The sequence below is a fragment of the Oncorhynchus clarkii genome, chromosome 21, assembly GCF_045791955.1.
Source record: "Oncorhynchus clarkii lewisi isolate Uvic-CL-2024 chromosome 21, UVic_Ocla_1.0, whole genome shotgun sequence".
NCBI lineage: Eukaryota > Metazoa > Chordata > Actinopteri > Salmoniformes > Salmonidae > Oncorhynchus > Oncorhynchus clarkii.
In genome coordinates, this window is record NC_092167.1 from 19,212,630 (window position 1) to 19,235,783 (window position 23,154).

General features: G+C 45.1%; 1 protein-coding gene across 1 annotated transcript; it reads left to right on the top strand.

The window, feature by feature from the left end:
* The first annotated feature begins 4,694 nt into the window (after window positions 1-4,694).
* Window positions 4,695-21,730, top strand: LOC139378702 (uncharacterized). The gene is made up of 5 exons (XM_071121116.1): window positions 4,695-5,505; window positions 19,590-19,781; window positions 20,031-20,187; window positions 20,702-20,884; window positions 21,037-21,730. Exons 1-5 carry the CDS (start codon window positions 5,175-5,177, stop codon window positions 21,311-21,313), a joined length of 1,140 nt encoding a protein of 379 aa, XP_070977217.1. The 5' UTR covers window positions 4,695-5,174; the 3' UTR covers window positions 21,314-21,730.
* The last annotated feature ends 1,424 nt before the right edge of the window (window positions 21,731-23,154 follow it).

A 23,154-nucleotide genomic window follows, 5' to 3' on the forward strand; every position in this document is an offset into this window, starting at 1 on the left:
AGAGAGAGAGAGAGAGAGAGAGCGGAAGGCAATGGTTACAGCACAGTGACCTCGTTGATCTACACAGATAGTCAAACAAAGGTCATGTACAGAGCAGCCTTATCACAGCCTCATCACAGCCTCATCACAGCCTCATCACAGCCTCATCACAGCCTCATCACAGCCTCATTACAGCCTTATCACAGGCTTATCACAGCCTCATCACAGCCTTATCACAGCCTCATCACAGACTTATCACAGCCTCATCGCAGCCTCATCACAGACGTATCATAGCCTCATCACAGCCTTATCACAGACTCCTCACAGCCTCATCACATACTTATCACAGCCTCATCACAGCCTTATCACAGCCTCATCACAGCCTTATCATAGCCTCATCACAGCCTTATCACAGACTCATCACAGCCTCATCACAGGCTTATCACAGACTCATCACAGCCTCATTACAGCCTTATCATAGCCTCATCATAGCCTCATCACAGCCTTATCACAGACTCATCACAGCCTCATCACAGGTTTATCACAGCATTATCACAGCCTCATCACAGACGTATCATAGCCTCATCACAGCCTTATCACAGACTCATTACAGCCTCATCACAGCCTTATCACAGCCTCATCACAGCCTCATCACAGCCTTATCACAGCCTCATCACAGCCTTATCACAAACTCATCACAGCCTCATCACAGCCTCATCACAGCCTTATCACAGACTCATCACAGTCTCATCACAGCCTCATCACAGACTTATCACAGCCTCATCACAGCCTTATCACAGCCTCATCACAGTCTCATCACAGCCTCATCACAGACTAATCATAGCCTCATCACAGCCTCATCACAGCCTCATCACAGACTAATCATAGCCTTATCACAGCCTCATCACAGCCTTATCACAGCCCTATGCCATTCTTACACAACAGGAAGTGATACTACAGCTGTCTACATTGATATCTATGAGTCAGGCCAAATGGACATTAGCCTGTATAGATCCACCCGACTTTGATCTGTCTTGTCTGATATAATGTGTGTGTGTGTGTGTCAATGTGTATACAGTCATGCATGTGTGTGTATGTATATGCATTTGTGTGTGTGTGTGTGTGTGTGTGTGTGTGTGTGTGTGTGTGTGTGTGTGCAGAGAGGATACTAGGCCAGGTGTTGTATAACCCAATCAATGTTGCCTAATTCTTCCTAACCCTCTTTACATCTTAACAGGGATCAACTTAGTCAATGGTGCTCAAAGCCCAAACACAAATTTCCCAGTCACTGCTGAACAAAGTGTATATGTGTGTGTGTGTGTGTGTGTGTGTGTGTGTGCGTTTGCAAGCGTGTGCTCTCTTTTCTTGTTGTTGTGGTGCGGATCAGGAGATCATTTCCTTCTAGTATGGACAAGTAACACTAGAAAAAAGGCGGGTTGGATTGACTGGTTTGGGGCCGATCATCAGATTAGGTCTGGGACTGGTTGGTTCTGTGTCGGGGTAAAACCCAGGGGTAAGAGTCAGGTTAAACGACTCATTAGTACCATAGAGCTCTCAGCTCACTGAAACTGCGTCAAAGGTGGGTGTGTGGTTAGTCTGCTACTGCTATTGTCTCAACAAAAGAATCCTGCAGCAACAGGATTTGAACGTTTAGCCCACATTGTTGCTTGATCGGTGGTTGGACTATTAGCTAAGTTAGTTTTGGTTTTCAGTGAATTTATGTAAAACCCGAAGCATTTCCTGCGGTGCAGAGAAATTCTCATCCACGAAAGAGTGATTCATTCAAGATCCTACATCTGTAAATTGAGCTGTGTCAGGTATTCTGGTTCATCAGCTATGCGCGTGAGAGGCTATAGATGCCTCGGACACTTGGAGACTCAGTGACTGAAGATAAGAGTACTCCTGTGGACTGTCTGAACACACTATAGAATTAGCAACCAGATGTACTTCTAATTCTATAGTTGGGTCAACCAATTCATCAAAATACTCTCTAGTGCTACACTGCCCAGTAGGTCTATGAGAGAGAGAGAGAGAGAGAGAGAGAGAGAGAGAGAGAGAAGAGGGATGCAGAGAGGGAACAGCAGTACAGTGATGGTCAGATCAGGACAGCTCCCCTCCAGAGAGACCCTGCCAGACCCTGCTCTTCATCAGCCAAGCTCTGCTCCATCTCTGATCTATGCCCTGGGTGCTAGAGATTACTACACTCACGTGTACACACACACACACACACACACACACACACACGTTTTACTGTCCTTGTGGGGACCTAAAATGTATTTCCATTCAAAAAAAATTATTTTCCTTAAACCTAACCCTAATCATAATCCTAAACCTAACCTTAACCCCTAACCCTTACTCCTAACTCTAAACCTCTAACCCTAATTCAACCCTAACCCTAATTGTAACAACCCTAAACTCAACCCCTAAACTTAAAATAGCCTTAAAATAACCTTTTCCTTGTTTTACTATCCTTGTGGGGACTTTTTGGGGATTTCCACATGCGCGCGCGCGCGCACACACACACACACACACACACACACACACACACACACACACACACACACACACACACACACACACACACACACACACACACACACACACACACACACACACACACACACACACACACACAGGATGGGACAGGGCCAAGGGGGGCAGAACCACAGCACGGCAGGAATGAGCCTGAGAATCAAATCCACTACTACATCTACTGTAGCCTTTCAGCCCCAGGAGGACTTAAATCCTTCTCCCTAAAGCTGCTGCCTGCTGCCTCCCTGTCACAGCCCTTTAGAGCCTTTCCCATGGCCCTGCTAGCTTAGTTAGGTTACTGTAACTGTGGTTATGTACAGTAGTAAAACATCTCCATGGTTATTATCGCTCTCAGAGAAATGAATGTAACAGTCGCCATGTTGATAGGATCTGGTAAAATGTGATGTTGTGGTAACCTATGAACAGTCTATGTGTGCATCTCTCTCTCTCTCTGTCTCTCTCTCTCTCTCTCTCTCTCTCTCTCTATGTGCATCTCTCTCCTTCTGTTCTCAATGCATTTACGGTGTGGCTGTGATTTCCCCTTGACCTGTAGGTGCAAAGCTCATCTGCCCTGAGTGACCTGCTCCTCAGTTATCTCCTGCAGAGCACATCCTGTTAGTGGCTTTAGCTGCGTGCTGTAGTGCTCTTCTGTTCTGTACTCATCTGTGCTCTTATGTACTCTGTACCCTTGCACTAAAGTGTGACGCATATCCACCAGAGACACAGAGGGGCTGTGAAGGACGATGCGTTGCCTCTGTTGCTGTGTTACATCGCCTTGTACCTTACCATTCCTCTCCTCTCTGTCCCCGCAAAGACGTTTCATTTTGGGATTATGACGAAGACGCTGCTTCGCGTTTGTTGTTGTTGTTGTGTTGTGTGCAGTGTTATGTTTTCAACTTTATTGTAATCCAAAGTGAAGCTGAACATTATGATCCGAGCGAGGAGTTTGTCGGCCGTTTCAGATGGCTTCGGTATATGTTTCTCTAAAGTCATGAGAGTTTCAGTGACCCCTGCACCTTTATTTGAAGTCATGATCAGTGACCCCCAACAAGACACCCTGCACGGTTATCTAAAGACGCGATAGTTTCAGTTGAGCCCCCAACAAGACCATTGAATTTAACATGCACATTGGTGATATTTGTGAATGTTTTTCACCGTGGTTGTTTAAAGTGCCAGTTGAATCAGGTCAGAGATTGCAGCCTGGACAAGACAGGAAGTCATGCAGATGACTGTTGAATAATAGAGGCTGTGATCTAAAATAGAGTTTTCGTGCCAATCCAGCGCCGTTAGTGACCAGAGAGTACTGCAGGAGAGATGGGCCACTCACAACTTTTTTTATTTTATTTTTAAAATTGAACCTTTATTCAACTAGGCAAGTCAGTTAAGAACAAATTATTATCTACAGTGACGGCCTACCAAAAGGCAAAAGGCCTCCCGCGGGGACGGGGGCCTGGGATTAAAAATAAATAAATAAATAATCCAATATAAAAACAGGACAAAACACACAACAAGAGAGACAACACGACACTACATAAAGAGAGACCTAACCCAACCGCACAAAGGACAAGAAGGTAGAGACAACAATACTTCACACAAAGCAGCCACAACTGTCTGTAAGAGTGTCCACGATTGAGTCCTTGACTGAAGAGATTCATCCTAACCCATCTCCCTAGGATTCGTTTACAAATGAAAATTGTGACTTTGCGTCTTAACGGTGTGTTCTTACTTGAAACAGCACAGTATCACTTTCATATCATTACCGATGTTATGCGCATACTGCAGCGCTCAGTGTCCTGCTCTATGCTTTGTCCCAGAGGTGATGCTGGCCGATGCTGTTGGCTGCTCATGCAGTTTTCTCAATACTGCAAACGGTTATTTTTTGTTGTTGCATGGATCCACTTACCTTTGAAACATGATCTCTCTCTCTCTCTCTCTCTCTCTCTCTCTCTCTCTCTCTCTCTCTCTCTCTCTCTCTGTCTACCTCAGTGGCACTAACACACTCTCACTGACTGGACTACATGTGCTAACATGCACCTTCTCTCTCTCACTCTCTCTCTCCCTCACTCACTCAGCCCTGGGACGAAGAGAGAGAGGGTGGGAGGATATGGGGGAAGAGAGAGAGGGAGGGGGGGGGAGCAGCGACCAGGAATATCAGGATTTAAGAGTGCATGAGTTGCCGCTCCACAGCGGGTTACGTTACGCAAGAGCTGCCGTCAGAACAGGGGATCACAGGGAGCAGAGAGAGAGGGAAAGCAGAGAGGATGGCATAGAGAGAAGGGACAGAGGCAGAGAGTAAAGAGAGAGAGAGAGAGAGAGAGAGAGAGAGCAGGGAGAGAGAGAGAGAGCAGGGAGCAGAGATTGCAGGGACAGGCAGATTACAGAGGGGCTACGATCCACGGCGCACCAGCGACATGGACAACACACAGACCTCTTTGTCTCCACTGAGGGAGTGAAGAGACGAGACAAGGACTGGGAGGAGGACAGGACACTGCGAGAGGAAGGGATTTGAAGAACAACTGTGTTTCTACAGCTTTTGCTGGGACACCTTGAGTGGCGGGACGGCAAGGGACCAGCTGTGAGTGCCTGGCCATGAGAGAGTGACGGAGAAAGGACATCTAGTGCTACTGAGGACATCTTGGTATCTTCTTCTCCTGCCTGTCCCCATGTCTAGAGGAGGGAGGCCCCTGTGTGGGTGGGCCCAGATGTGGCCCCTGGCGTGTGCACTGGCCCTGGCTGCATGCTCGTCGGTCAGCCCCCTCCTCCAAGAGACCACCTCTGATCCTCCCATTGCTACAGAGACACAGACTGAAGTATGGACACAGCAAGACCATCAGACAGAGGCCCAGACACTTGCAGAGTTTCAGACCCAGCCAGAGCTACAGACAGAGGCACAGACTGTGGCACAGACACAGACAGAGCTACAGACACAGCCTGAGCTACAGACTGAGTCCCCAACAGAGTTAGAGTCACAGGCAGCTACCATCAACCACACAGGTGAGTCCGAGTTCTCCTGGACCGATGTCTAATACTACATACAAACGGGTGTTATGTTTGTGGTGTATACTACTACAGTGTTTATGCTTTTAGGTGCAAGTGAAACGGTTGTGTAAGTAGGCCTGTGTGCCTGCTTGTTTGTCCGCATGTGTATGTCTGTAAAGGTTTGCCTATCTGTACACAGGATGGCGGGATCAGTCATCATATGAGAGCTTGAGTAGTGTGCAAGTGTTATTGGCTTTTTAAAACTTTATTAGAATCCAATGTGAAGCAGTTCAGACTCAGGACTTCCTAATTAGAGCCTGGGGGGGGGGGGGGGGGGGGGGTCGTGGCTTCAGATGCTGTGGTTGTGATGTCTCATTATGTCCACTGTTCAGCTGCACTGCCTAAAGAGAAATCATCAAGATGCCATTATGGTGCTGCTGTGTGCATGAGTTAGCAGTTAGTGGAGCATGCCATTCTCTCTCTCTCTCTCTCTCTCTCTCTCTTTCTGTCTCTCTCTCTCACACACACACACACACACGCACGCATGCACACACGCACACACACACACACACACACACACACACACACACACACACACACACACACACACACACACACACACACACACACACACACACACACACACACACACACACACACACACACACACACACACACACACTAGTTCTCACACACTATTACACAGTCCCACCACCACCCGCACGTGCATGGCATAAACACGTGCATACACACATACAGCAATGGACCGCCACTAACCGCAACGATGCAAATCTCCTTAAAGGTTTAAAAAACACACAGTTAGGTTTCATAACAGCAGCTCTCTCTCACTCTCTCTCCCAGTGGGAATAAATATTTTATGTTGAGAGCCTGCTGGTCAACAGCACACTTCCCTTTAGCCCTCTCCTCTCCTTGTCTGATAGATCACACTCTTTCTAGGCAAAATCCTGAGCAGCTCCCCTGTGACTAGACTGCCCTGGTCCCTACCAGTACACTCTGTAAATGGCATATTGATATTGCCATTAGGGGGTCAATGAAAGTGATAGATTTGTAGTTTTATCTCCCTTTTCCATTCCATTAGTTGTTTTGCTAGCAGGGGAGAGTTTGTACACTGCAGTTGTGGCACAGGGATGGTCAAAAATTACTAAACACAATTACAAATAACCATAAAGATCAATGTATCAAAATGAACTACAAAATACTTGTATTTTGTCAAGTATAGTATTTTAAAATACAAATATATGTATTTCAAAATACAAAGTAAATTTGCAAGTAGCCAGGACAAACAGCAAGAACATTCTCAGTAACAGTTACAGAAACATTTTTACTTACTGTGATATGTGGTAAATACCAAAATGAACTACAAAACACACTGGCCTTGTTTTGGGGAGCTCATTAGAATAATACTCAGCATGCGTTGCAATTTTTCATGACATTATATTTAGTTCATTTAGCACTCTTATCACACCGTAGCACCATCAGACTCTTGATACCAATGCAGGGTGCAGTGGTGTAAAATACTTAAGTACAAATACTACTAAATACTACTAAATAATACTAAGTACTACTAAGTTGTTTTTTGGGGTATCTGTATTTGAGTTTACTGCACCAATGGTCAAAAATTTTAGAACACCTACTCATTCAAGGGTTTTGCTTTATTTTTTACTATTTTCTACATTGTAGGATAGTAGTGAAGACATCAAAACTATGAAATAACACATATGGAAACATGTAGTAACCAAAAAAGTGTTAAACATATCAAAATATATTTTATATTTGCGATTCTTGAAATAGCCACATATTTTGACCATTAGTGTAGTAAAGTAAAGTACAGATACCCCCAAAAAACGACTTACTAGTACTTTGAAGTATTTGTACTTAAGTATTTTACACCACTGCACCCTGCATTGGTATATGGAGTCTGATGGTGCTATGGTGTGATAAGAGTGTCTGCCTTGATGTCAGCTTTGCACACTCTTGGCATTCTTTCAACCAGCTTCATGAGGTAGTCACCTGGAATGCTTTTCCAACAGTCTTGAAGGAGTTCCCACATATGCTGAGCACTTGTTGGCTGCTATTCCTTCACTCTGTTGTCCGACTAATCCCAAACCATCTAAATTTGGTTGAGGTTGGGGGATTGTGGAGGCCAGGTCATCTGATGCAGCACTCCACCACTCTCCTTCTTGGTCAAATAGCCCATACACAGCCTGGAGGTGTGTTGGGTCATTGTCCTGTTGAAAAACAAATTATAGTCCCACTAAGCCCAAACCAGATGGGATGGCTTATCGCTGCAGAATGCTGTGGTAGGCATGCTGGTTAAGTGTGAATTCTAAATAAATCACAGACAGTGTCACCAGCAAAGCACCCCCACACCATAACACCTACTCATCCATGCTTTACGGTGAGAAATACACATGCAGAGATCATCCGTTCACCCACACCATGTCTCACAAAGACACGGCGGTTGGAACCAAAAATCTCCAAGTTGGTTTCCACCGGTCTAATGTCCATTGCTTGTGTTTCTTGGCCCAAGCAAGTCTCTTCTAATTATTGGTGTCCTTTAGTAGTGGTTTCTTTGCAGCAATTGGATCATGAAGGCCTGATTCACACAGTCTCCTCTGAACAGTTGATGTTGAGATGTGTCTGTTACTTGAACTCTGTGAAGCATTTATTTGGGCTGCAATTCCCGAGGCTGGTAACTCTAATGAACTTATCCTCTGCAGCAGAGGTAACTCTGGGGCTTCCTTTCCTGTGGCGGTCCTCATGAGAGCCAGTTCCATCATAGCCTTTTTGATGGTTTTTGCGACTGCTCTTGAAGTTCTTGAAATGTTCCGTATTGACTGACAATCATGTGTTAAAGTAATGATGGACTGTTGTTTCTCTTTGCTTCTTTGAGCTGTTCTTGCCATAATATGGACTTGGTCTTTTACCAAATAGGGCTATCTTCTGTATACCCCCCCCTCCACACACACACACACACACACACACACACACACACACACACACACACACACACACACACACACGCACACACGCACACACGCACACACACACACACACACACACAACTGATTGGCTCAAACGCATTAAGAAGGAAATAAATTCCACAAATTGACTTTCAACAAGGCACACCTGTTAATTTAAATGCATTCCAGGTGACTACCTCATGAAGCTGGTTGAGAGAATGCCAAGCGTGTGCAAAGCTGTCAAGGCAAAGGGTGGCTATTTGAAGAATCTCAAATATGAAATATATTTTGACTTAACACTTTTTTGGTTACTACATGATTCCACATGTGTAATTTAATAGTTTTGATGTCTTCACTATTATTCTGCAATGTAGAAAATAGTAAAAATAAAGCACCGGTAGTGTATTTATATGTTTGACAAATTTTACTTCACTACATTCCTAAAGACAATAATGTACTTTTTACTCCATACATTTCACTGACACCCAAAAGTACTCGTTAAATTGTGTATGCTTAGCAGGACAGGAAAATGGTCCAATTCACTCACTTATCAAGAGAACATCCCTGGTGATCTCAACTGCCTCTGATCTGGCATACTCGCTTAACACACATGCTTTTAGAAAACAATTACCTGAGTGTTGGAGTGTACCCCTGGCTATCCTTAAAGAAAATGGTACCGTCTGGTTTGCTTACAGTTTTTTTCGATTGCTAAACGACAGTGGACACAACTGGAGTCACATGTGCAAAACTCTAACTACAGTCTGCACAGCAGCAGTTCATGTGGACCAAACTCTAGTTCGTTTTTCATTGCTTGAACACAGTTTTCAAAACTCTACACACTTATCCCATGACTTTAACCACAACCTGCACAACACTGTGGATTTACAGCACTTTGATCAAATGCTAACACACTGCTGTCAAAACTGTGAACCACACATTCAAAACGGAATAGATTTCAGCCTTGTGCCTTTCAAACACTGCTGATTGCAATTTCAGCTGAAAGGCTAAGCAGGTGTCTTGTTTTAGACTTGTTAGTGAACACACACACATATTACAGTATATATAGGTAGAGCTCAGAAAGACTCATTTTGGAAATGGAACAAGGAAGATGGGTTCGTGGAGGGAGAAGGGTGGCAGGGAGAGGGCAGATGCGTGGAGGAAGACAAAGAAGACAAAGAGCTGTTATTTCAGATGAAATAAGGGCTACACTTATAGACCATGTCGTGAACCATGGTCTCTCATTGAGAGAGGCAGGGTTGAGGGTGCAACCCAATGATCCACAGTGGCATCTGTAATGCAAATTTTACATCATGCAAACAGGTGAGAGTTACATCCTTACAGTAAATGAAAACATTACAAGAATCTATTTTGTATTGCAATTATAGAATATCTACCTTTTTTTTCTCATTACTGTAATTCCGTAAATTACTACAGACTATTGAAGCAAACTGCTAATTTTCATTTACCTTAAAGAATTGTTATGTTCTAAAAATTTTAATAAATCATGTGAAAGAATGTCACTCTTTTCTTTGAAGAAAATATTACTTTGTATGAGGTCACTGAAATTGTTCAAACTGTAAAGATGAAAAGTTTGTATTTTCTGTATTGGTGTTTGATGCTAGTGTTTTTACTCTCAGTGTGTTCTGAGTGACAGTGTGTGTTATCTCAGTGAGGGTTGTGCTTAGTGTTTGGCTGCACTGAGCGTGTTTTGAGCCATGTTTTAAGAGTTGTGTTGCTTGGAATGAGTTTTGCAGGTGATGTGAACTGTTTAGCTCAGGTGACTGTTGGTAGTGCAGACTGTAGTTAGAGTTTTGCACATGTGACTCCAGTTGTGCCCACTGTCGTTTAGCAATCGAAAAAAACTGTAATATAAGAAATTTGCAATGATTTATACTTAAGTATATTTGAGCAATTACATTTACTTTCGATACTGAAGTATATTTAAAACCAAATACTCAAGTAGTGTTTTACTGGTGATCTTTACTTTTACTCAAGTATGGCAATTGGGCACTTTTTACACCACTGGCAGGATGAAAAGGGGCCACAAAATTGTAAACTGCTTAAATGATTCTTATAGAAAAGTATTTTGAAAATACAAAGCTCTCGAAAGTATCTTGTTAAAAAATACTGTATATGTCAGAGTTGTGTGTATAGGTGGCAGGGAAGTCAGGCACAGGAGAATCAAACTTGGGGGAAATGGAGTAGTTTAATAACTTACAAAAACAGAACTCCAAAACCATGAATACAATAAAACAAAGTGGGTACGAGGACTCGTCGCGCACCAATACAAACAACACGAATACTGAACAGCTAACAATCTCTGACAAAAACATGAGGGGAAACAGAGGGTTTAATACACAACAGGTAATGAATGGGATTGAAACCAGGTGTGTAGGAAGACAAGACAAAACCAATGGAAAATAAAAAATGGATCAATGATGGCTAGAAGACCGGTGACCGCCGGTGACCGCCGAGCACCGCCCGAACAAGGAGAGGCATCGACTTCGGCAGAAGTCGTGACAGTACATTAGCGTGTAGTTCCGCCCAGAGGGTTAATGGACAGAGAGTTAATTGAACTGACTCCTGATCCATGTTCCACAGCTAAAACAATGGAGACGTTCTAACTGCTGAGCTCTAGCTGCTGTCAGTCTGTCCAGCGGCCTCCGCTGGCACACAACCAGTCATCATGTTACTGTTACTATGTTTAACCAATACTTCCAGCCTCACAAGGCCCAGGTCCACTCCTTAACAGAGAGAGGGAGAGTTAACGTTGGAGTGAGGAAGGGAGAGGGAAAACAAATATAGTTCTCGAGATAAAGTTATCGTCGGTTATTGTCAGAGGGAAAATTTAGAGGGAAAGTGCAGCACCCGGAACACCATCTCTGCTCTCATCCCTCCATTTGTTCTTAAAATAACAGAGAGAGAGAGAGAGCGAGATACACACGTCGAGGGCTCTCATCTAAAACTCGGCGAGGACTCTGAGAAATAGAGTTCTTCAGTGAAGGAGGGCAGCACCTTGTTTCCACTCATCCCTGTCATTCCTCTATCCCTACCTCACCCCTCTCACGCTACAGGGAGTGTTAAGGGGATTAGATCATTGGCCGTGTCAGAGAGTAGCGGAGAGAGAGACCACAGGAATAGACTGCTGCTACATCACGCTTTGATGGAGAGAGAGAGGGAGCGAGAGAGAGAGAGCACAGTCAGCCTATGACATCGGTCAGTGTGGGAGTTGGAAGGTTTACTACAGAGAGACATCCCTGACAGACAGAAAGAGAGAAATAAGAGAGATAGAGGGGTGAGAAAAAGAGAGAGAGTATACAAAAATGAACAAGAGGGCAGTTTGTCCAGCGGAAGGCAGTCAGCCAAACAAAAGACAATAGATCACCAGGCTAATCAGGTGGTTCAGCCTCCATCCCTGCGTGTATTAGAGGGTCAATAGGGGTCACTCAGCTTCAGGGTTGTGAACCCGCATGAAGAAAATATTTCAGTTTACTATAGTACTTACACACGGTAGTATCCCTCGATCATGTGTAATACTTACTCTAGAATGTTGTAGCATTCTAATATAATACTACAGTAAATACTGCAGTATTATCCACAAAACAAACATCACAACACAGAAATAACGTAACATTACAACTCAGCGTCAGTACTACTCTCTGCTGGATCGCTTGTGTATTGGTTTATTTGTTCATTGGTTCGTTCGGCCCATTAGCTTTTGCCGAAGCAGCATTGTTACGGATACAAGTATTCTGTGTGTATTTCTTTTCTCACCTTCTCCCCTCCTCACAGGTGGCAATCATCATTCCCCAATCAGTCGCTAATCAGAAGACACACCTCCTCCTATTTCCATTACCCAATCACATCCCCTTTCCCTTGGTTTATAAACCCATTCAGTTGTTTCCTCTGAATCTCCATCTCTCTGTCAAAAAAAATACTACAGTAATGTCTGCAAGAATACTACAGTAAATACTATAGTCTGTAAAAACACTACAATAAATACTGTAGTATTTATACCATAGTATACTATAGTCATTTTTTATGTGGGAAATCCCGGTAACTTTCCCCAAAAATCCAGAAAACCTTTTTTGAAGGATCCTGGATTTACTGCTTATTCATCTCTGTTTAGGGAATCTTCCGACCAGGACTTCTGGAAAACCTGGGAATTTGGGGAAAGTTACCGGAATTTTGCAACACTAATTCAGATGGAGGGATAATGCTAGATGGTAGAGAGGTGATCATATCTAGATTATAGAGGTTGTTGTGGCCTCTGGGGTGTGTCATATGCCAGGTGGTCCAGCGGCCTTCTCTGCCTTGCTGGAGGGCAACTCAGCGAGTGTACTGTATTGTCAGTAGTGAAGCAGCTCCAAGGTGAGAGTGTGTGTGTGTGTGTGTGTGTGTGTGTGTGTGTGTGTGTGTGTGTGTGTGTGCGCGTGCATGCGTGCGAGAGAATATGAGTGTTTTTGTGTGTGGATGAATCTTTAATGGTGGGCCTAATCTTTATTTAATCAGGCACTATTCTGAGCGCCTATCTGTGAGGACCCTGCGGCGGACAAAGAGAGAGGGATAGAGGGAACAACAAGAAGAGAGAGAAGAAAGGGGCAGTTGTTCAATGTTGTGAGAGTCAGGTTGCCAGGTTGGTTGCTGGCAGCCCACAGTATTGCCATGCCAGCTAAGCCCTGTGAATGGTGGCCCACTGGAGATAAGCTGATCAGAATGAGACAGACCCAACATTCACCCAGTAGCCAAACCCAGTGGTCTAACACAACAATAGAAATACTCTAATGGCAGTCCAAAGTCCACTCCACAAGATATTAAAGTGGAAGGGGTATTTTCTGAGCTGCGCAGGGAACATCCCAATAACACATTGCTCTGTAGGCCTACTAATATAGACTGTGTGTGTCACGTGTGTGTGTGCATGTGTGTGTGTGTGTTGGGAGGGGAGGCATATGGCTTAGGGGCTGCATTCCTGATTAAACTCTATGATGACTCAGGTCTAAGCTCGGCTGGTGTGTTTGTGCATGTGTGCAATATTTTGTGTGTGTGTGTGTGTGTGTCTGTGTGTTTGTGTGTATCAGGGCATGAATACATGCAAGCAGATCTTGCATGATGATGCAGATTTAGTCCTATGCTGGACTCAGCAGGGAAACGAACTGCTGTGGTCCCTCTGCATGCATGTCTGTCATATTGTTATTCACATGTTTGTATGTGTGCCTGTCTTGGCTTTCATACAGTGTGTGTGTGTGTGTGTGTGTTTGGGAAAAGAGAGAGCAAGAGTAAAGCCCTAGTGCAGTAGTATCAACATCCTTCATCCCCTCGTGGCAAGCTCTCTCTCTCTCTCTCTCTCTCTCTCTCTCTCTCTCTCTCTCTCTCTCTCTCTCTCTCTCTCTCTCTCTCTCTCTCTCTCTCTCTCTCTCTCAGCCCCCCACCCCCCCTCTGCACCGCTGCAGAACAGAAATCCTCCCATTTGTCATATCTAATCAGCAGACAGCCGCCTGCGTGCTTTCAGGGTCTTAGAGCACTAATAACATCACAAGACAGGAATAACATAACAACTCAGCATCAGTACTGCTCTCTGCTGAATCAATTGTTTATTGGTTTATTGGTTCATTCGGATTCCCAGTTTCTTTTACATAACAGCAACTATTCTTCCTGGGGTCCACAAAAAAACATAAAACAAGTAGCAAAACACTGATACACTAGCTAGGTTTCCATCCAATTGGCGCCAGATTTTCTTGCAAATGTTCGAAGATCCGAATAAAAACTCTTGTGGTTTTGTAACAGAAAATGTTTGCATTACATAGCGAATGTGCCTGCTCTGGTCTTGGCATATACGCTCTAGTCAACTGTTTGCAGATACAGTGCGGGTTTAGCCTACTGCATTATGAGATTATTATGGACAGAAGAGCGAGATTATTTGGATTTGTCAAACGGCAATCTTCGATCACCATGCATCGCCTAGCCAAGCATCGATCACCATGCACCGCCTAGCCAAGTATCGATCACCATGCATCGCCTAGCCAAGCATCGATCACCATGCATCGCCTAGCCAAGCATCGATCACCATGCACCGCCTAGCCAAGCATTGATCACCATGCACCGCCTAGCCAAGCATCGATCACCATGCATCGCCTAGTCAAGCATTGATCACTATGCATCGCCTAGCCAAGCATCGATCACCATGCATTGCCTAGCCAAGCATCAATCACCATGCATCGCCTAGCCAAGCATCGATCACCATGCATCGCATAGTCAAGCATCGATCGCCATGCATCGCCTAGTCAAGCATCGATCGCCATGCATCGCCTAGTCAAGCATCGATCACCATGCATCGCCTAGTCAAGCATCGATCACCTCGCATCGCCTAGCCAAGCATCGATCACCATGCATCGCCTAGCCAAGCATCGATCACCATGCATCGCCTAGTCAAGCATCGATCACCATGCATCGCCTAGCCAAGCATCGATCTCCATGCATCGCCTAGCCAAGCATCGATCACCATGCATTGCCTAGCCAAGCATCAATCACCATGCATCGCCTAGCCAAGCATCGATCACCATGCATCGCATAGTCAAGCATCGATCGCCATGCATCGCCTAGTCAAGCATCGATCGCCATGCATCGCCTAGTCAAGCATCGATCACCATGCATCGCCTAGTCAAGCATCGATCACCTCGCATCGCCTAGCCAAGCATCGATCACCATGCATCGCCTAGTCAAGCATCGATCACCATGCATCGCCTAGCCAAGCATCGATCTCCATGCATCGCCTAGCCAAGCATCGATCACCATGCATCGCCTAGTCAAGCATAGATCACCATGCATCGCCTAGTCAAGCATCGATTACCATGCATCGCCTAGTCAAGCATCGATCACCATGTCACTAGAATAAGACCCTCAATATTTATTGGAAAGGAGCATCACGCTCATCACCTTGCACTTTCACCAACCTGTGAAGTTCATCATTTATCATCATCATTTATTTAATATGTAGCCTAATAAACTGCATGCTTTCCCGAGTCGTAGTGGGAGGACCACTCCCAAGTTAATTTTCGATATGATGCTTATTATATCAATATTTGCGCATAAAGACGTTTCCACTGCCATTTCTCGCATAATTAATTGTACCGACACAAAAAGATCCCACCTTGCCTATTTTGTTTTGTGGACATTTGGAAAGTTTACCGATAAATGTGCTGTTTCCATCAGGCCTGTCGTGACATTTCTTGTCCTACGTACTTGACTTACATAAAAAGTCTGGATGGAAACCTGGTTACTGATATACAAGAACAGTCCCACAAAATGTAAAATACAATGATATAAAAAACAATACAGCAACAAAAAATGATGTGTGTGTAGATGGTTTTTGTTAGAGTGTGGTAGTGTGCCTGTGTGTGTTTGTGTGTGTGTAATTTCACAGTCCCTAATGTCCCATGAGCTGTTGTTGTTTGTTGCTCTGTTTTGAATCAAATCAAATCAAATCAAATTTATTTATATAGCCCTTCGTACATCAGCTGATATCTCAAAGTGCTGTACAGAAACCCAGCCTAAAACCCCAAACAGCAAGCAATGCAGGTGTAGAAGCACGGTGGCTAGGAAAAACTCCCTAGAAAGGCCAAAACCTAGGAAGAAACCTAGAGAGGAACCAGGCTATGTGGGGTGGCCAGTCCTCTTCTGGCTGTGCCGGGTGGAGATTATAACAAAACATGGTCAAGATGTTCAAATGTTCATAAATGACCAGCATGGTCGAATAATAATAAGGCAGAATAGTTGAAACTGGAGCAGCAGCACAGTCAGGTGGACTGGGGACAGCAAGGAGTCATCATGTCAGGTATTCCTGGGGCATGGTCCTATGGCTCAGGTCCTCCGAGAGAGAGAAAGAAAGAGAGAATTAGAGAGAGCATATGTGGGATGGCCAGTCCTCTTCTGGCTGTGCCGGGTGGAGATTATAACAGAACATGGCCAAGATGTTCAAATGTTCATAAATGACCAGCATGGTCGAATAATAATAAGGCAGAACAGTTGAAACTGGAGCAGCAGCACAGCCAGGTGGACTGGGGACAGCAAGGAGTCATCATGTCAGGTAGTCCTGGGGCATGGTCCTAGGGCTCAGGTCCTCCGAGAGAGAGAAAGAGAGAAGGAGAGAATTAGAGAACGCACACTTAGATTCACACAGGACACCGAATAGGACAGGAGAAGTACTCCAGATATAACAAACTGACCCTAGCCCCCCGACACATAAACTACTGCAGCATAAATACTGGAGGCTGAGACAGGAGGGGTCAGGAGACACTGTGGCCCCATCCGAGGACACCCCCGGACAGGGCCAAACAGGAAGGATATAACCCCACCCACTTTGCCAAAGCACAGCCCCCACAACACTAGAGGGATATCTTCAACCACCAACTTACCATCCTGAGACAAGGCTGAGTATAGCCCACAAAGACCTCCGCCACGGCACAACCCAAGGGGGGGGGGGGGGGGCGCCAACCCAGACAGGATGACCACATCAGTGACTCAACCCACTCAGGTGACGCACCCCCTCCAGGGACGGCATGAGAGAGCCCCAGTAAAGCCAGTGACTCAGCCCCTGTAATAGGGTTAGAGGCAGAGAATCCCAGTGGAAAGAGGGGAACCGGCCAGGCAGAGACAGCAAGGGCGGTTCGTTGCTCCAGAGCCTTTCCGTTCACCCTCCCACTCCTGGGCCAGACTACACTCAATCATATGACCCACTGAAGAGATGAGTCTTCAGTAGAGACTTAAAGGTTGAGACCGAGTTTGCGTCTCTGACATGGGTAGGCAGACCGTTCCATAAAAATGGAGCTCTATAGGAGAAAGCCCTGCCTCCAGCTGTTTGCTTAAAAATTCTAGGGACAATTAGGAGGCCTGCGTCTTGTGACCGTAGCGTACGTGTAGGTATGTACGGCAAAACCAAATCAGAGAGATAGGTAGGAGCAAGCCCATGTAATGCTTTGTAGGTTATCAGTAAAACCTTGAAATCAGCCCTTGCTTTGACAGGAAGCCAGTGTAGAGAGGCTAGCACTGGAGTAATATGATCAAATTTTTTGGTTCTAGTCAGGATTCTAGCAGCCGTATTTAGCACTAACTGAAGTTTATTTAGTGCTTTATCCGGGTAGCCGGAAAGTAGAGCATTGCAGTAGTCTAACCTGGAAGTGACAAAAGCATGGATTAATTTTTCTGCATCATTTTTGGACAGAAAGTTTCTGATTTTTGCAATGTTACGTAGATGGAAAAAAGCTGTCCTTGAAATGGTCTTGATATGTTCTTCAAAAGAGAGATCAGGGTCCAGAGTAACGCCGAGGTCCTTCACAGTTTTATTTGAGACGACTGTACAACCATTAAGATTAATTGTCAGATTCAACAGAAGATCTCTTTGTTTCTTGGGACCTAGAACAAGCATCTCTGTTTTGTCCGAGTTTAAAAGTAGAAAGTTTGCAGCCATCCACTTCCTTATGTCTGAAACACATTCTTCTAGCAAGGGCAATTTTGGGGCTTCACCATGTTTAATTGAAATGTACAGCTGTGTGTCATCCGCATAGCAGTGAAAGTTAACATTATGTTTTCGAATGACATCCCCAAGAGGTAAAATATATAGTGAAAACAATAGTGGTCCTAAAACGGAACCTTGAGGAACACCGAAATTTACAGTTGATTTGTCAGAGGACAAACCATTCACAGAGACAAACTGATATCTTTCCGACAGATAAGATCTAAACCAGGCCAGAACTTGTCCGTGTAGACCAATTTGGGTTTCCAATCTCTCCAAAAGAATGTGGTGATCGATGGTATCAAAAGCAGCACTAAGGTCTAGGAGCACGAGGACAGATGCAGAGCCTCGGTCCGATGCCATTAAAATGTCATTTACCACCTTCACAAGTGCCGTCTCAGTGCTATGATGGGGTCTAAAACCAGACTGAAGCATTTCGTATACATTGTTTGTCTTCAGGAAGGCAGTGAGTTGTTGCGCAACAGCCTTTTCTAAAATTTTTGAGAGGAATGGAAGATTCGATATAGGCCGATAGTTTTTTATATTTTCTGGGTCAAGGTTTGGCTTTTTCAAGAGAGGCTTTATTACTGCCACTTTTAGTGAGTTTGGTACACATCCGGTGGATAGAGAGCCGTTTATTATGTTCAACATAGGAGGGCCAAGCACAGGAAGCAGCTCTTTCAGTAGTTTAGTTGGAATAGGGTCCAGTATGCAGCTTGAAGGTTTAGAGGCCATGATTATTTTCATCATTGTGTCAAGAGATATAGTACTAAAACACTTGAGCGTCTCTCTTGATCCTAGGTCCTGGCAGAGTTGTGCAGACTCAGGACAACTGAGCCAGCTGCAGCTGTGCTCGGTCTTTCTTTGCTGCACTTGACCATATTACCGGACAGTAATCAAGATGGGACAAGACCAGAGCCTGAACAATTAGCACAGTTGATTTTCTTTGGTCAAAAACAAAGAATATATTTTTTTACAGCAGATGTACTCCTCACCATCTTCACAACAACTTTGTCAATATGACTTGACCCTGATACTGTTATTGACCATCCAATGTTATACCTAGGAGTTGAGCCTCCTCAACTTGCCTCTACAGCCACACGCTTTACGTACAACTACAGGTGAGGTTTAGGTCTTAGAGAATGTTTTGAACCAAATACAATGCTTTTAGTTTTAGATGTATTTAAGACCAGTTTATTATTAATCACCCATTCTGATACTTAAGGGGCTCCCGAGTGGTGGAGCGGTCTAAGGCACTGCACCTCAGTGTTGGAGGCGTCACTATAGACCCTGGTTTGATTCCAGGCTGTATCACAACCGGCCGTGATTGGGAGTCCCATAGTGCGGCGCACAATAGGCCCAACCTTGTTCTCCTTGAAACATATATTTTCCTCAATTTCTTTCTCTCTCTGCCCTCTTTCTAGAAACAGCTAATTAAATGGTGCTAAATGTCCTCTGAGAGCTTCAGATTTAACACCTCTCAAGAGTTTATTCCTTATGCTAGATATGAATATTAGTAATAAATCAATATTATACATATATTCTAAACCCCTCTTGTTCTGCTTTTGTAATTCTCATCTTCACTGTCCGTCTCCCGCTCTCCCCAGGTCTGTCGTGTGTGTCCGTGCTTCCCCCGAGGCGGGGGTCGTTCTATGTAGAGCGTGGGACGGGGGTGTCGGTGGGTACAGTGCTGGCCTTCTGGTGCAGGGAGGGCTACCAGCTGGTGGGCAGTGATAAGATCTCCTGCAGCGTCCGGGCAGGCAAACCCCAGTGGAGCAACTTCCTGCCAGTCTGTGAGGGTGAGACATCACAGCTGGTCCAATCCCTAGCTAGCCCTTTAGCTCCAAGCCTCTTCTCCTATTCTGTGCCCATTTCTCCCAGCTCATACCCTCTTTCCCTAACTCCCTTCTCCTAGCTGCTACACATTTCTCCTACCCTTCTTTCCTAGCTCCCAACCCTGCAGTAATCACAGATATTAAGAAATATATCTGAAGCGACATGATACGTGAAAGTAATTTGGCTATCCCTTGATCTGCCTTCCCCTTTAGCCATCCCGAGGCCAGAGGACCGGGGTCTGCGCGTGGCCGTTCTGGCCTCGGTGGTCAGTGGCATCGTCATCCTGGCAATGTCTCTCTCCTTCATCATCTGCTGCCTGCAGGAACGCACTGGGAAGGACAGGGGCTCCAGGAGGGACGGCAGGATCAGGTACACTACGCAGACCCACACGCATTCACAGACGCAGGCAAGCGCACATACACATTTGAAATGCTTTATTTGAATCCACAAATTAGATAGCAGTCTTCTTATCCATACAGCAAGGCTGCCCATGACCGCTGGCACAGAGCAGGACCTCACCAGATGCTTTGCCTTTGTGCGATGCAGGCCTGCAATCTGAACGCATGTACTGTCAACCTGGCCGAGACCCCCAAATATCAGCACTACAAGTTTGCACTGATGACCAAGGCTGTTCAGGCGTGACACAGGGGTCTGGTATTTCAGCAACTTGGCAGCAAATGCCTGCTCCATGCTGTAGTCAAAAGAGCAACACACTTCCAAAATGAACACCTCCCTCTGGCCTCCCTCCAAAAACAACAACAACATCTGGCATATTTGGTATATAAGAAAACATATCCAAATCATACAGACACGCATACGTCAAACCTTTACCGGAAAGAGGAGACAGATATTGATGGAGATGATGATAATTACCTCTCTCCAGGCGTAGAGACACGCGGTCTTCTCGGCGTAGTGAGTGCTGGCTGGAGAGAGAGGAGGGGGATTGGGACACATTCCCCCCTCCTAAGATCTTCCACCTGTCCCAGCGGCCGGACCTCCGGCTGGCTGCAGAGAGCCCGGTCTACCTGGGGGGCATGGCTGGCTTCGACAACCGTGGATACCTGAGGTGAGAACCTGAGATCTACTGTATGAACCGAAACGTGTTGTAAATATCAATTGGAACCTGCTACTGTATGCACCTACTGTATGCCTAATACATTGGTTTGTAGAGAAATGTTGTTTCCACTGATTCTAAGGTCTCTCGCTCTCTCTCTCTAGGAGTCAGGAGAGCCTACTGAAGGCCACGCTTCCTGGTCTGTTCCGGACGGAGAGTCAGATCATCTACCCCCACGTGGTGCTCCAGAGAGTCCCCACCCCCACCGCCCCGACTGCCCCTACAGCCCCTGTCTACCTCCACAATATGCCCTCCAACTCTGCCTCCAACTCTGGATGTGCTCCCACACAGCCACACCACATGCCCCCATACCCTACCCCGCAGTATCCCATCCACAACTCCACCCCCCAGCGAGTTCCATGGCAAACGCAGCCCCATTGAACTGTCACTGTCCCCTCTCTCTCTCTCCCTCTCTGTAGGTCAAGGGTCAAGAAGGAATGATCAAATAACACACTATTCATTAATAAGTGTGCTACTTTTGAGCAGAGCCCTATGCAGTTAACATACACGCTTTGGTCAGAGGTAGTGTAATACATAGGGAATAAGGTGTTATTTGTGATTTGAGAACAGCCCTCAGACCCCTGTCAGTGAGATGCTTCTACTACTGCAAGGATAGATGGATGGGACACGTGCTACTGTACATACTGTATGATATGAACTGACAGACAGACAGACAGACAGACAGACAGACAGACAGACAGACAGACAGACAGACAGACAGACAGACAGACAAGAGGGTCTTTTCCAGCACTTTCTGACTCCTCGCCTTTTCTCTCAGTGGGGAAGCCCTTTCTGCTGTTTCTACGGCAGAGAAGGGTTTTCTATCTCTACCATCCTCTCTCTGTCTCCTGCCCGACTTTTGGTCCTTTTGTGGTGTCCTCCATTTTCACAAGATCATTCTTCCTATTAGTCTTCTGATTGGTCGAAGTCACCCTCAGAGCGGGCCTATCAGGACACACTTAGCTGAAGTTCACTTGTTGATGTCCCTGACTGAAGACTGTGAGATGTTGTTTGGCGGTGGTCACCAAGTCTCGCCACCGACCAAAGAAGAGAATGGACTTAGCTGAGTAAAGTTGATGCAGAAATCATCCCCAATACCATGTATGGGTAATAATATATTATTCTTAAAGGTCACGAACAGTCAAAATCACGCTTTTCATGAATTTGGATGATATTTGGATGAAAGTATGATGACCCAAGTATGAAAAATGACTGTTTCTTCTACACTTCTAAAGTTTGATCATAAAGTTACTGGTCCCCACCCCCAGTATCAAACACTTAGATTCAGGAAGCAGGATTATTAAGGGGATAGGGTGACATCACCCTAATGCTCTCGTTTTAACACACCAACAGTAACACGGTATTCTCTTACCTGATTTAAATAAGTACTGCCTTGTAACCAACACCGGAGAAAGCGTGTTTCCAGAGGGGGCGTGGTTTATAGAGCTAGATAACTACTCTACTGGTGTTACCTAGTCACTGGCTAGCTAGGTCTTCAGCCAGCGTGGAACTAAAGGGGGGACGGGTCGTTCAGAACCCTGACACAGTTGTCAGGTTAACACATCCTTCGGTGCTGCTGTGAATTGCAACACCGGAAACATGCCAAACGGGAGATGTATATAAAAAAAAATGATGTATATCACTGATGCGATTTCAATGTTTGTTTGAGTAGCTTTGTGTAGCACCAAATTAGCTTGAGAGGATTTTAGTGTAATACTGCTCATTGCATCCAAGTTTTTCGACATAGGCATTTAAAAGAGCTCTCGTTCAAGGCGAGTTCATGAATATCAGCTCCCCGCCCACTCAGCCTATCTTTTCAAACTTCCTGGTAGTTAGCCATGAGAGAAAAAACAATTTTCTAAAATGTTTAGCATTTATATCCCAAAATAATATAATGGCTGATATTTTTGTCACTCAAAAGGCTATTTTACATGGGAATCAGAATGACTCTTCAGGACCTTTTAATGATATCAGAAGGCATTTCAGCAAAGTTCACCCATTATTTTCCTCCCGTTTTGTTCTAAAGCTTTGGACAAAAAATTTGGAGAGCTCCTTACCTGTTGTTGAGGTCTTTGTCGTGTGTTTTTCTACGGTGGTGGAACAGTCACACCAACTAACCTGCACTTTATGGATTTTACTGACGGGCTGGCAATAGCAATTCCAAGAACCTTGCACTGATTATTCCCGCAATATGTTTGTATGAAAAATGGTTTCTACCTGAA